The sequence below is a fragment of the Branchiostoma belcheri genome, unplaced genomic scaffold (genome assembly GCF_001625305.1).
Source record: "Branchiostoma belcheri isolate BF01 breed outbred unplaced genomic scaffold, Haploidv18h27 scaffold253, whole genome shotgun sequence".
In the NCBI taxonomy this organism is placed as follows: domain Eukaryota; kingdom Metazoa; phylum Chordata; class Leptocardii; order Amphioxiformes; family Branchiostomatidae; genus Branchiostoma; species Branchiostoma belcheri.
In genome coordinates this window covers 1-15833 of record NW_017803858.1, presented here as the reverse complement: position 1 = coordinate 15833, position 15833 = coordinate 1, and the positions used below count along the sequence as shown (strand labels likewise).

At 41.6% G+C, this 15833-nt stretch overlaps 1 protein-coding gene across 1 annotated transcript; it reads right to left on the bottom strand.

The window, feature by feature from the left end:
• Positions 1-2447: 2447 nt before the first annotated feature.
• On the bottom strand, positions 2448-6662 carry LOC109471667 (DNA ligase 1-like). The gene is made up of 5 exons (XM_019771003.1): positions 6519-6662; positions 5259-5957; positions 4287-4550; positions 3275-3409; positions 2448-3176 (listed from the first exon to the last, which is right to left on the bottom strand). Exons 1-5 carry the CDS (start codon positions 6660-6662, stop codon positions 2448-2450), a joined length of 1971 nt encoding a protein of 656 aa, XP_019626562.1.
• Between the last annotated feature and the right edge of the window lie 9171 nt (positions 6663-15833).

Genomic DNA, 15833 nt, shown 5'->3' with positions numbered 1-15833 from the left:
GACTCATTACCGTGTGTAGCCTCCCGGCCGACGTTCCAGCATGTCATCCCACAACATGATAACAAGCACATGGCTGGCAGCTGGCTGTCTCGTTTTTTCAAGTCCAGTCAGGTATGTTCTTGTGTCAGGTTCCTGCATCTTGTTTTTTTAGCCAGATTTGAAGTACTGAAGTTGTATAGATGAAGCATTGGCAATATGCTTTCATATGAATGAATGAATGACTGGTTTATTTGATCGACATGATTTTCAAAAAGTACATCGCAGCCAGGTAAATTGGCTGAATTGAAAAAAAACCGGCGTATAATATACATTTTTAGGCCACGAAGAAACGGGTTATAAGGTACACTTCTTATTCCAGTTACCCATTCTTCCGCGACTGTTAGGCGTTTTGTAGCTTATATAAAAGACGAATTTGAGAAAAATATGTTACGAGTTTTTTTTTTTTTATGTTGTAATTTTCCCATAGCGGTCCCACGCCGGAGGAGCGCCGGCCGTGGTCAGGATTCGCCAGATCGGCAAGAACATGGGATACGTTTGACGTCTTTTTTTTTCATTTTTGCTCAAAACGATTTGTGTTTGTAGAAATTTTTGTACTTTTTCTTGTTTCCTGGCATACATGTGAATAACATTTGTCTCCGCGAGCCATGACATAAAAGGATTTCCCGACAGCGGTGACTAATGACACTCGCCGACGAAGGGACCGACCCTTGTCTTTGCATGCCTTATGCAGCACATCTTGTTGCAAATATTTCACACGTGGGTTCTAGGTATTTGGTATGGATTTTTAATCGACTTGTTTTTTTTTTCTCATATCAGACACAACAACATGAGCAGCAGGGCGCCTGCCCTGTTCACTCAGTACAAGAACAAAGCAACAAACTTCCAGCGAAGGAATCGCCTCTACAGAGCGATGGCTGGATTGCTATCATATGTAAGCCAAAACCTTTGTTCAAAGTTAGGCACGGCAATAAGTTGACGTTTCATACATTTTGCTTTCCTTCCCCTAATTTTCTCGAGTATTGTAATTTCTGAAATTGTTCATTTCATATTTTAGATTTCTTTACCTTTGTAATTAAACATTTTAGTCAATGTCATTGCAAATTTTGTAGGTTAGACTTATTTTTGGCATAGGGCATGTGCTGACCACAAACTTGTTTGTCATTGGCCAGAAATAACAAACGGTGCGAGTTTGAAAAAAAATGCAGTTTCTTACTCTTTCAATTTTCAGCTTGTTTTCAGAATCGTCAAAATAACCCCATGAAAATAATTTCCAGGGGCATGAATAGTTTTGAACTGTATGTATGCCATCTCCATTACAAAATGTAGTTAGTAGTTGGATACTAGTAACCCAACAATGCTAATCTGTGTGCCACATGTAGGGACTTCACCGAGCCCCGCCATGGACTTACTACATCTACAGTGATGAGCTGAAGGCCATCGTCAGGGACACATATCCCTCCTGGGAGGATGAAGACTGGAGGATGGAGAACCTTGGAAACAAGCCAACCGCCAACGTCGGAGTGGATCACCTGTTCCAGGACAAGCTCTGATGATACAAGTCTCAAACCTCCATGGTGACAATAAAAAGGCAAATGTTCCCAATAAGGTGAATAACTTGCCAGGAGTAAGCCGACAAGAGAAACTGACCAGGAATGGCTGGCTAGTTTCTCTTGTCGGCTTACTACCCTGACAAATTATTCACCCTGTTTGGTCCATTTGCCCTTCTTTTGTATGCGGAGGATGTCATCCATAAAATTTACTTGCTGTGGCCTTAAGAACGTATTTGGATAAGAAATGCACTCTTACTGTTCATGAGCCCGTTATTCTCCCTGTTCACGCAACAAACTGTGCAAGATGTTTTTGTGAATGTACCCTCATGAATGTGGTACGCTAGACAATGTGTACTAACCAGTTCGGGTATGAGTTCTAATTTCATGAATAGTTGTCATGTGAGTAGACGCATTCAATCTACAACTTAAAAGCAGGCAAATGATGCAGTGACACACGTTTTAGAGTAAAATACTCAAAGTGACATCAACCTCCTTGATCTAGATCAGTAGACTAAGTGCAAAATAGTATTGGTGTGTTGCAGAAATATTGGAAAAGCTTGCAGACAATTCAAAAGTAGAATATTTTTCATATTCAGCAATGATTTTCAATAAATGTACTCTATGAACGCATTTGCAACAAATGTACAATCTTTTCCTTTGATTTCACAACGTGCACCATAAAAAATCTTCTGGCACCAGTTCACCAACGCAACCAGAAATACAAAGAATCACTAATGGTAATAAATGTAACATGAAAATGTGCCAACTGACACATACCCTATCACCACTTCTCACTTTGTCCCACAGCATGATACACCCGTACTTAAGCATATTACAACATCATTTGCACTAATACACTCAACAGTCAATCAAGCAAAGTACAATCCGATGTTAGATTTACCAGTAGTTAACCTTGAATTCATCAAACAACTGGTTTAGTCGCTGAGATGTGGCCATTGACATGCGCCAGTACTGTCTGGTTCCTGTTCCGGATGGAATCATTTCCACATCCTTATCTATGATGCACTTGCTGATGACTTCGAGTTTGTCTTTTAGGTCAGGCCATTTGTACACGAGAGGTAACCCAGTCTGTAGGAAGCTAACAGCGACCCTATTGCCCTGAGTGCTCTCCAGCTTGGCAATATGCCAACCCTCAGGTGCTTCCAGTGCAACGGCCACCCATCTATCCTTGGCCAAATCATTCAGGTTGTCTGTACCCTGATCCATTTCCGGCATCCGGCTGTCAGTAGCTGTGTCATGATCTTCTGTCGTGCTGTCAGTAGCCGTCTCCTGATCTTCTGTGGTGGCCATTTCTGGTTTCATGCTGTCAGTAGCCGTCTCCTGATCTTCTGTGGTGGCCATTTCTGGTTTAATGCTGTCAGTAGCCGTCTCCTGATCTTCTGTGGTGGCCATTTCTGGGTTCATGCTGTCAGTAGCCGTCTCCTGATCTTCTGTGGTGGCCATTTCTGGGTTCATGCTGTCAGTAGCCGTCTCCCGATCTTTCTTCTTCAGCTCTGCTTCGATGTGTTTCTTTTCTTTCTTCTTTTCCTTGAGCTCTGCTTCGATGTGTTCCTTTTCTTTCTTCTTTTCTTTCAGTTCTGCTTCAATCTGTTCATTTTCTTTCTTCTTTTGATTCAATTCTGTTTCTAAGTGTTTCTTTTCTTCAGTTCTTTCAATTGTTTTTCTATTTGTTCCTTCTCCTTGTGTAGTTGATACTTGTTAACATGGCTGAAGTTTCCATCATCTCCCATGTATTCATTGTCTTCCTGCAGAGTTTTTTTCTTTTCCAGTTCTTTCACTTCTTCTTCTAGCTCTTGTACCTTTCGTTCAGCATCTACCTTGGCTTGTTCCTTTGAACGCTGAAATTGCGGGAGAGAAATGTCACTGTTAATATACTGAACACCAGATGTTAAATTGATGAATGTCATGAGTACATGTAAAATCGTTTATCAAACACTGTTATTGTGTTAAACAATCATAAATCATTAACTCCATGTGCAGTCAAGTAGGAAGCCCTTCTAGTTACCCTTTTATCTGCAGGCAATCTAGCAACAACAAAAAAAACAATCAGCCTCAGGGTGCCTGCAACATTTTTGTGGTTGCCTGTTACAAATCAGATGACACTCAACCTAGCTAGCCTCCTGTGCAGGTCCCACAGCAGGTGAATAGGGGATTTGCATCAGGGAAGTACGTGCGTACGATCAGTTCTGTTTAAGAGGCCCGGAGGCACGAAAAGTCATAAAAACTCCCCGCTGGGCGATCTACGCCTGCTCTAGAGGTAACATACGAAAATTTCGAACGAAACTTGCGTACGCAAATTGGGACCTGTTTACATGGCGGGAGAACCTGTGCGTACGCAATTTTCGTACGCACGGATTTTGCCGCCGTGTAACCCGGGTCTATGATGTGAGTTATTAAAAAACATGATCATGAGAAAGATGAAAAAATTAAGGATCCGAAATATGTGTCAGCTACATGTATACACTTGAGTTTACAAGTTTACAAAACAGGTTCGTTTAGTAGGTCTAAAGAAACTAGAAATCTTTTTATCCGATGCATTCGATATATATTGAAAACAGACTTGGCAATAATTACTGATAGGTAATAGAATGTGACAGCTTTAATGACCTTTCGTAGATGACTTTCAAGTAAAAACTTAACATTCCCTTCCAATACTCCTATTTCACCTCCCAACAGAACAAATCAAATATGTGATCTCATTGAAAAGGTACCCACCTTCTTGGCCTTTGCTTCTGCATCAAATTGGTCTTTGTCTATGAGCCCAGTGTGAAGTCGTCGCAGAAGGGTGAACGTCTCCTTTTCGCTGTCTAAGCCATTTAATGGCTTGAAGATTGTCTGTGTCACTTTCAGACTCTTGCCCTGCCCAAGGCACTGACCAGTGGACCACTTGTACATAATATCAAGGGCCTCCTGGTAGCACCTTGGGCTCAGAGTTGACACGGTCACATAGGTAGCCATGTTTGACGATACATTGCGTAACTGAAAAATGAGAGAATAACATGAGATTTTCAAACCATCATGAACATCACAATGACAATGTACAAAATTATGTGTCATGTAAGTCATGCTTGACCAAGCAAGAACACAATGTACCTGTAGAAGGGAGGACAGATTGGACTGCATGTTGAAAACCCAGGCCAGAGCCAAACACTTTTTGACTTTCTGACAAAGTTGTGTCATGTGACACACATCCATAAAATGGTATTATGTGAATGTCATCATTTATTTCCAATATGTATGATAACTACAAGTATACAGGATAGAAATTCAGGATGTTTTATCCTCATTTTCAGGGCATTTCAGAAACCTGTAAGGCTGTAACCCCAGAGGGCTACTTCCGCTATAGTACTACCGGTAGTCTACATACATTGCAAGCACTGAGTGTGAAGGTTTAACTTTCCCCTGACATTGATGCTTGGGAAATAGTTAAAATCATACCTGTTAAGGCCTGTTAGAGTACCATAATCTTCCAGAGGCAAAGAGATATTTATTTTAAATAAGATGTTTTATTGCGAATTAATTTTAAAACTTATGATTTCTGATAAGAATATAGGCTCAGACAGCTTTAGTATAGTATTACATGTTTCGTGTGTAGATGGGGTGCTTCACTTAGATGGGGTGATTAACATCAATGACAGTCACTATATATTGCTCTGCAGTAAAAAGTTTAAGACAAGGTACACTCACGCCTGTCCCAAGTAGTGCAGCAACAGCCTTCCTCCAACCTCCAGCATTCTTGTCCAGCATTTGGTGGTCATCAACGGTATTGACTTCTGGGTGGAGGCTTCTCATTTTGTCAACAGTTTTCTCAAATTCTTGTTTTGGCTCTTCACTCTCTCTTTTCTTTGTTTTGGTCTTCTTCTTCTTCTTCCCTCCTCCAATGGGACGTTTTTTTGCACCATCATCATCATCATCACCATCATCCTCACTCTCTTCACCACCATCATCCTGCCAGTCATCATCATCATCATCATCATCATCTCCCATCTCCAGAGCTGACTCCTTCCCTTTTCCTCTTTGGTAAGTAATGTACCTTCGCCTTTTGGGATTGGGCTCACCCTCACCTTCATCCTCCAGAGCATCTCGTTCCACTACCCCTCCCTCTTCCTCCTCTTCCTCCTTCTCTCTCAAATCTTCCCTCTCTCCCTCAGAACCAGAGTTATTTGGTGACTTATAGGCAAACATATCCTCATCTGACCCCACTGGTTCCGTGTCATCCACCTTCCTCAACTCCTGCCTGATGCTAGTGTAGGTATCAATGAAGGTGGGAGCATCCTCGGCCTTCTCAAGGTCAACCCACTCTGTCTTAGGTGGTGCCAAGAAGTTGTCCAATTTGACAACCAACTTGGAGGGTGGATCCTGTTCCCTGTGGGAGGCACTGTGGAACTGAAATTGTAAAAAAAAAGATGATTACCATCAGTCTTATTGAAAAAATTGTGAAAACATGTATAAAGATTTGTCTGTGTACTACACTATACTACAGTTGCTGGATTGTTTGTTGGTATGAAGATATCTCTTGTGGTATGACAGTTTGATTTTATAGGATGCTTGAAACAAATGGGGAAAAATTCATCCTATCTTTGACAATGGTGGAATGTTCCATTTGGGCTTAAGGTCTTGCAATTGTCATTATCATTGCCATTGTTGCCTGGATTTTTCTTAATTGCATCTATTTCAACAAATTCTCTCTTAACTAGTTTTCTTCATGGCAAAAGAAATCTTCTCAGTTTCAATTCACTGGGCATAAAGCAACATGTGTAAGAAGAGTAAAACCCTTGGTCACGTTGGGACAAATAACCCTCAAATCTTTAAAAACACTTTCCAAAAAATTTTATAGATGCTGTGGTATTATAGCTTGTTTAATATGCATTGTAACTGTTACATACATGCAGTAAGTTTGATTTGTAACTATTCCCTCCCCTAGATGAAAAGCGGGTGTGTACTCACCCTCAGTACCACAGCTGTCAGGTCACCATGTGCTTCTGTGATGCTTTTAACCTCATAGTAGTCGTCACCCCAGGTCTCCTTCTGGAAGCCAACTTTCTTCAGGCCTGATTTGCCCGTAAAGGTGAAAAGCGACCAGGTAACCATGACAAGACAGGGTTGGGAGATCGCGAAATAGTAGACCAGATAATGTAGAAAATGTCTTAGAAAAAGAGAACAGACTCCGCTACTCTGTCCTTGTCATAGAGGTTTCTTGTATCCTTATTTGGGCCGTTATTTCTTCCTGGTTCAAGAGTGCCTCCAAATATGGCATGGCTGTGGTCAACAGGCCAGACAGCATCACTGTCCAGGGACAGGGGTCTTCCCTATGGAAGTGTGTGGAGGTCTGACCTCAGCATATCAGTGCCAGTGAGTCAATATTGTCATCACAGACCAAATTTTGACCAGAGGCATGTGTTCCCAATATTGCCACAGACAGAAATTTTCAAATTCAACACTATCCATTTACAGTTATATTTTAAATTATATGTGCTTGCAAGAGACACACTGATTTGCAACAACATATTGCTTGAAGTATGGGGGTGAAAAGTAAACTGAAGAAACTAATTATAAGCATATGACTATAAGGCCACACCAATTTAATTTGTTGGTTCTCAGATTCGCCTCTTCGTTTTTTTCGGATTTGCAAAAAAAAAGAAAATTTGATTCTTATCCTGAATGAAGTGAAAAATGCTCATGTTTTGCCCCCCAACAGTTGAGGAAAGTCCTTTTCTTCCTAGTTGTTACAGTTTTCTCATCTATCATTGCAGTGGTTTGATTAAAAGTTCAAAATTCAATGCTTAAATTTTAACCCAGCCTTTTGTGTTGACTTCATGACTCATTTCGTACCATTAAAGCCTGTAATAGGATGCCTAGACCTGTTTTTATTTTTATTTTTTTTCGCCCTGTCGCTTCATATTTTTTCTGAAAAAATCCGAGAACCAACAAATTAAATTGGTGTGGCCTAACCTTGCTATGACTGTTGAATCTCTCATAAAGAACGATCAGCTGTCAAAATTGTCCAATTGAAATAAGGAATATTTTCTTGTGATAAATGTGACTAGTAAAGCAGAAACCTTCCCTGGCCTTTCCTTATGGACTATCTCCTTGCCTTTCTTGTAACAAAGTACTAGTAATTTGAGCTATCCTCCTCAGGAAACATGCCTTCAGTTGCAATTTCATGGGTGGCTGGTCAAGCCTTGTTGGGTGTGCAGCTGACCCCTGCTACCCCTATGGACCAAACTTTTGTTTTACAAGTGGTGGGGTGCTGGACAACTGTGCTACGAAAGAAAGCTAATAGTATGTGATTTGGGGCCAGGCAGACTGATCTCAGTCTTGGCTTTTTTTTATGTAAAGTTTTATAAGTTATAATATATCATCAATAGATTTCCTAACATCAGCAGAAGGTACAGTTAGAGCTCGTCCTGCATGAATGAGGTCTTTTTACTCCTTTGTCCCATCTTGATACTTCAGTGGCACCTCTATAGTCTATTTAGTAGAGCAAGGAGGTTAAATACAACCTTCTTGGGTAGAGTGAGAGATCCCAGCATGCCGGCAGAACATACTGCGCCTCCACAGAACCCTGGATTTTCCCATTTTGCAGAAGATATCTTTTCCAACACAACATTAATGCTAACCTTATATGAGCAAATACAACCTTATATGAGGCATTCTGCCGATGTGCTGTGCACAATACATTACGGGTTTCGCGCAGGTGCAGTTCGTTCTGCCAATGTGCTAGAGATCCCATGCTTTCGGTAAAGTTTCGAGCAGGCCATGGTTTTACTACATATTACCTGTTCAAGTGACCATGCACCAATGCAGCAACCAAACAACCACCTGGCCAATGTGACCACCTTTGTGTTCCCTTTGATAACTTGTCCCAATTAGACAAGCATAATTTAACAATCCTGCTTTTCGGCCTCACCAATTTAATTTCTCGGATTGGCCTCTTCATTTTTTTCTGATTTGCAAAAAAAAAAAGGTTCTGGATCAACTAAAAATGCTCATACACGTACATACATGTACATGTACATTACATGTCTCCCACCTGGGTGCTCCTCAGGCAACTGCTGGTGTCACAGCTGGTAGGTTGTGTTACACCCCAGCAGGCCAGCTGGGGCATGGGGCTAATGTGTAAGGAGAGGGCAGACATCACTGTTTCTGTATAAACAAGCTTCTCCCACTACGTATGGCCAAAGTTTCTCTTTTCAGAATTTATAGTTATATTTAGATTTGTTTCACTATTGAAAAGTTGTTCTTGTGAAGGTGTTAATAATATATCATACAATACACAATAAATTTTACTACATGTACATGTATTTAGCCATGTCTTTGTGAATCAAATAATGAAGGTCTTTTAGAATCCTCTAATCATCTTGGCACAATGACCCAGGTCTCTGAGCAGCAGTGGGGGAAGTGTCCCAGATTTGCAGGCAAATGTGTCCCAGATTTGCCAGGAGCACTGTTGGTGTAGCACTGTTGGTGTGTGACTAATGAAAATTTTCAAGGAGTATTCCCAGCCAAACCATTACCAGCCCCTCAGGTCTGGGGTTTGTTTGTTTTACCAATTATGTGGGTGAGACTGTATCTAATCAATGCTCAATCCAGTAGCAGTCTGAAGTGTGTGTTTACAAAGGGCTGAACCATAGCCTGGCTATCATGTTCCTCTGCCTTCACAGTTGTGAAGGCAGAGGAGAGGAGGAACGAATGGAGCGGAGACAAAGCATTCACGGATGGATTCCAGGCTTAAGCTGAACCATGGTGTGCCCAGGGAACTTGAATCTACCATAGGGAAAACAATGAGGTCATATGAACAATAAGACCAGAGTTGACAATGTTGAAAAGAAATTCCTCATGCCCTCTTATACATGTTCTTCTATAATAGATCAAGGAAGAGTCTTAAGAGATCAGATTATCTAAGATGAGTTGATAACTTGATATCCAAGCAAAGCAAGCCCTTACAAAGACTGAATCTGATCGAACTCTGAAAGCAAGCAAAATAATTACTGTTATTCTATATAAATGCTCTACTTAAGCCTCGGTCACAACCCGCTGTACGTGCTTTTTGTCCGTACGTTTTTTTTTAGGCTACGTCTGCTACGTTTTTTCTGATGCGGCGTCGACGCACATCACTCACACGGTTTCGCAAGGTGTAAGAGTGTGGTCTGCACGCCATGTCTGGCCGTGAGCGGTTGCGTGCAATGCATCGTACGTTGCACAAGTGGTGAGTTGTACGTGCTTACAACGTACGATCTCTGTGCGATTGCAACTTTACCGTAAGGAGGACGTACTCACACGTGCGCCTTTTGTACGGTACGTACGGGGCACACGCGTCGCCCGTACTCGCACACACACGGGTGGTGAATCCGTAGACCGCACGCAGAAAAAGTTTTACATGCACTTAAAGTTGTACGGCTTGTCTGCATGCTCCCAAATCCGTAGGATTCCGTACGGTGGCTGTACTCACCACGCACGGATGCCCTACGTTTGCCCACATTTTTGCACGTAGACAGCATGCAGAAGCACGTACGGCAGGTTGTGACCAAAGCTTTAGCCAGGTCTAGGGCCTACCTACCAACCAAGGAATCCACCCAAAGCTTCTTTAGTTATCATGCTAAACCACATACACACTCACACACACACACACACAAACACACACATTAACGATACAGAAAACATGTAACCTTAAAAAGGTAACAACATCGTCAGGTACATGTAGTTGCGCAAAAGCATGATAGCTCTGTTGACAAAGAAGTAGTAGATATCTGGTGACAGCAGGCCAACAGACTATGGTGCAATGGTCAATAAATAAAATGTAGATAATTACAGATCTTGGTGACAAATGTACAGATGTTGATACTGAATACATGACATTGTGTGATTTTGGCGCACCTTTTTAGATTTGCCAATGAGGGTTGTTGCATGGGAGTCAGTCACTCCACCATCATGTTAGGAATACTGTCTGTATCATGTAAAGAGCCTTTCCGAAGGGCATAACAGGGCATGGTATATTGAAGCTGGCCCAATACTCAAGTTTGTTATATTGCTTTTTATGACAGTTGTCTAGAATAAATGGATACCTGATGATGAGCTTTGCTCCTAAAAGGAGTGGTTGCCTTTGAAATGAATCCGTGTTGCATGTGTACTGGAAACTAAAACTAACTTGTTTCTTTTTATCATGTACAGACACAGGGCGAGTGTCTACTAGTACTCTCTAACATCATGAAATGAATGAGGCATTGCAAATTGCTTCATATTTTGCATTTGGGTGGAAAATTCTGCATTTGGGATGCAGAATTCTGCATCTTAGTTGCAGAATTCTGCATATAGGTTGCAGAATTCTGCATTTGGGTTGCAGAATTCTGTATTTGGGTTGCAGAATTCTGCACCTGAATGCAGAATTCTGCGCAGAATTCTGCATCTAAATGCAGAATTCTGCAGAACTGACCTAGTCCCAGGGGACCTATCGATAGTACCTACGTAACTTTTGGCAAGTATTATAACATATTCTAGAATATTAAGTCTCCTTCTCAAAATATGTCTTAATGGTGAAAGGTAGTCCGGAATTAGAGTGTCAGTCCGGAATTAAAGTGTCGCCTGTTATAGACAAAAAAGAATAGAATATAATGGGGCAAGCACTCTAGCTGGATACTAGTAGATTGGATGAATTAGGATTATGGAAACATTCAACTCTGTTGTCTATGCTTTGCATTTGTTTAACTAAGACAAAAAGTACATGTGCATCATTATGGCTGATTTGTATGGTGTATTCCATTGTATATTTGACTTGTTTCATACAATGCACTTCCCGGTGAACATTTTTCTCAAAAAATGTTTTTATCAGGGAAAAGTCTGTAATTTGGCATTAATTATATTACTGGCTGTGCCCCATTTATTTCTGCTCCAGCCAGAATAATCTCCCCAAGGGGACAGTGGTGTATACATGCCCTCAGGACCAGAGACAACCAGAATTTGTACATTGTATGTCTGTGATAGGAAAACATCTGGTAGCTATAAACTGTGAACTCTGTTCAGGGGTAGCCACATGGGAGAAGCTATCAGGCACCAGAGTGTTTTGTGCTAACTACATGGGTGGAGCTGGAACTAATTCATGAGCAAGCCCAGTAGCAACTTTGGGCTCCCCTTGCTAGTATCAATATCAACCCTTGCTTGCTAAAGCTGTACCAGGGTCATTTTCAGTATTTTCTTTATTTTGTTGTAAGATTACTGTAAGAAAAATAACTTTGGATGAGGGTTGACATTGTAATTTTGAATTCATGCAATTCAGTCTGCTTACACATGTACCTTAAAGCAATTATGAATCAGATTTAACAGTTCACTTACAGTTGTTGAGCACCTCTGTCTGTCAAAAAGAAACTTTTACCTGCATCAAGCTCTCAATTCTTTATGGTCCATCAACTGAAGCCTAAAACTTCATTCAATCAATTCGAAATCAATCCACCTAAAATTTTGCACATCCATGAACATCCATGTTCCAGGCCTTGCTGCAAGAGCAATTATGAATTAGGGAGGTTTCCTATTCAAGTACAAATGTAGAAACCTGATGACCTATGGACTGTTCAACTTGACTTGCAATGAAGAACAGTATCTAAATTTCAACAAAAAAATGGCAGAGCACTGCTGTCACAAAAGTGTGGATCAGCTGCCACAAACTTTCATTGGAAACAGACGACAGAATTGCAGTCCCCTGGAAAAGCAAATTTGACGATACTGTAATTTAGATAGAATGTAAGAAGGTCTTTGATTAACTTGAAAGTGCATCTGATGTCACTGGTAAAACAAGGAGCATCGTTGCACTTGCCAAGTGTGCCCTCCACGTGGTGGCCAAGCTGTTTTTTCTCGTTTCATCTTGAAGTTCGTAATGTACACCTAGCTGTAATGAGCACGCATGTATCTGTGATACACACAGCCAAGACAGTGGAAAACCTCACAGTCACAGATTTACCTGCTTTACACATGTATAGATGGTTTGTCAGCAACCAGGTACAACCAGGTACTAATGTCAACCACTGATAGTGTGGCGTTATGCGGCACCCCCCACTACCGCATTGAGCAAAAACATTTTGCCATCACTGATTGACTGAAACTACCTCTGCCCTCTCCTCAAACAATTCTACTCTGCAGAATGATGCATTCTTCATCAACAAAGAAATCGTAACCCTTTTCTTTGGCCAATTGTAAAAGTTTTCCAGTATAAAAAACGCAAGCTGAAGTCAGGTAACACTATTCCGTCATCAGCGGCCCTTCCCGTGCTGATTTCGACCAGTGTTAGCAATAGGAGGTTTGACATCTTTGACCAGGAACGGTATATTCGTCAATCATGAACTTTTAACATCTTTAGTGAAGGTACATGTATGGCTATGAGGTCATGGAACTCTTTATAATGAGTTAACTATATAGGATGGTGATGAAGAACCTTACAAGCAGCTTTGATGACAAATACATGTATATGTAGGCTAGCTTTTTCACAATTCTTCCACATGGAATTCTGCAGATTTCTACAGAAATCTGCAGATTTCTGCAGAATTCTATGCAGAGGAATGGTAGCAAAACTTAATACTTTCTGCTTCAATTTGAGAAAAGTGACCCTAAAGACCAAGATTTTGTCCTCCTTTTAATACATGTTATCCGTGGTTGTCCATCGTTGCCGATGATGACTTCTACGTTGCGTCCTCTTCTCATCTTTTATGCACTCGCAAGTGGCTCAGGAGTCCAATTCTGGATCTGCAGGGTCGTCCGCACTGCTCGCAGGTGAACTGGAACGGACTCTGCTCCCTGGTCACTGCTGCTGCTGCCGCTGCTTTGCGTCTCTGTCTAGCCTCAACAATATTCTTACGACGTGTCTTTTCAAAGTTCTCCTGCGCAAGCTTGGTCAGCGAGCGCCAGCCACAGCGGTCCTGTGCTTGTTTCTCGAGTTGTTTAGGGGGTATGTCAGCATACTTGATGTTCTCCTTGATACAGTCTTTAAAACGTTTCTGAGGCCTACCCCTCTTTCTTTTCCCCTGGCAAAGCTCGCCGTACAAAAGTTGTTTAGGGATCCTACATAGGGTTAATACATGTTAACCCTGGGTATATTTGTATGGTTCCATGAATGGAGATATAAGATATGGAGATATGCATATATAAGCTGCTTGGACAATTGTACAATCATAATATATTTTGCAAACAAACAAACTTGCCCCACTGGTATATGCTATATCCCAATTTGCAGCTGATGAGCAATAAGTTGCTCTGTGCTCACCCATCACCTGGACCTACCATGCAGGGACCTACAATGTACAGGCGACCTGGTAATGAGCTCAAGTCGCTGCACAGCAAGTATCTGCCAACTCCTGAAAATCGTTGATGATCACTAAAATTGTGCTCTGATGGAGAAAACACTGGACATATTACTGAGTCAATGAAAATGTCATTTAGAGCTCGCAGACTCGTTATTTGGTTGATTTATGCACAATGTGACAGGTATAAGGGAGCAAGGCCAAAGACCCCCCAGGATTTGCCACGCCTTTAACACTCAACAATAAGCTTTACTTCACCAAACTGAGGGAAAACCTGGTTTAAGTTCCCAGAAATTCTGCAGAATTCTGCATCCAGTTCGCAGAATTCTGCATAATTCTGCAGAATTCTGCACAGAATTCTGCATCCAGCTCGCAGAATTCTGCATCCAGCTCGCAGAATTCTGCAGAATTCTGCAGAATTTCGCTAGTCCCCAGGGGTTCATCAATGACGGCTACGTATTCCTAACCTCATTTGTACCTACCAGATGTGATATTTAGCCATTTGGGTTTAAAGTGAATGATATTTGGGAGGTTGTCCGAAATTAAACTGGAACTCCCAAATTAAACTGGAGGGTGTTATATATCTCTGGTTGTCCATCGTCTCCGATGATGACTTCTGTGCACAGCCCGTTAGGTGGGGTGGATCCTCTGGTGACTCCTTAGCCCAAAGGCTGAGGCACACAGCTTCCCGCACCTGCTGCACTGGTATTCTGTAGTACTAGTAGTTGTTGTTGTCCTGTGACGCTTCTCCCTCACAGCTTCGAGGCGTCTCCTCCTTTCCTCCTCGAACGCAGATGTGGCCTTTGTCACAAGAGCCCTCCAGGCTGGCCGATCAGCGGCAGCTGCCTCAAACTCGGATGGCTTGATACCACACCACTGAAGGTTGTTCTTAAGTACATCTTAAGTACATCTTTGTTTTTGTTATATATTATATAACCATATATTATTACATATATCGGTATAACTTACATGTTATACCGATTTAAGTTTCATTTAGCCATTGTTTCATTTATTCATTCCTGTAGGGTTCTCATTAATTTCTCATTATTTCTATTGTCCTTATTGTGTGCTGGTTTTACATGTATGTATCAGTTTTCTTGTCATTCATGTACGTCATGAATTTTGTTGTGCCATATTATTTTTGTTCTATCTTAAATGAATACAAAAATGAACTTTGAAAAATAACAGTTCAAACCTGTCACCATCTTCGCCCGCATAGCGATGTGCCCATGCCATGTTCGCGGATGGATTTTGATGAAGCGCGCAGTAATGGGGCCACTGAAGTCGCCGAAATCGTTGATGACCTCCGTGTCTCTGTCATCGTTTCCCGGAAAAACCTGCAGCATATGAAGATTTTGTGTACATTCCAAGAAAATCAATCCCTACTTCCAAACAACCTCAACAAGATTTGAACCTATGACACTATTTTGAACATGTAAGGAGACATGTATTCAATAAAAGGAGGAATAATTCATACAGTAACTTGTCCCTCAGCATTGGTGTAGAACATCCCATCGCCATCTTCATCACCGTATGAAATGACGTAGGATGTGACGTATTGGTCATGTATGCCCCATGGCCAATCAGGGCTGTAGTCTCTGCCTTTGGTGATGATGCCGGTGATGACGCTCACAACGCCAAGGTCCCTCATCAGCCATTGGTCCTGGTCATCGGTTGCTGCTACCCATGCGCCGGCTAAATCGGCAGTTTCGTAAGTGTTGATATCTGCGCGATCAGCTGAATGACGCGAATTAGCCTCAGAGGACGCTGACCATAATGGAGGTTCTAAAACAAATAAACACGTGACATTTATCAAAGAAAAATGGACGCCAGAGCTAGATACGATTAAACTAGTTGTTTCATCATACTATCAGCAAATTGGGCAATACAGTTTACACATAGTCATAACGTAGGCATAAATGCATATTATGGAATCAGAGTAGCGACCAAATCGAGTTCTGAGGGGGGGGGTCAAATG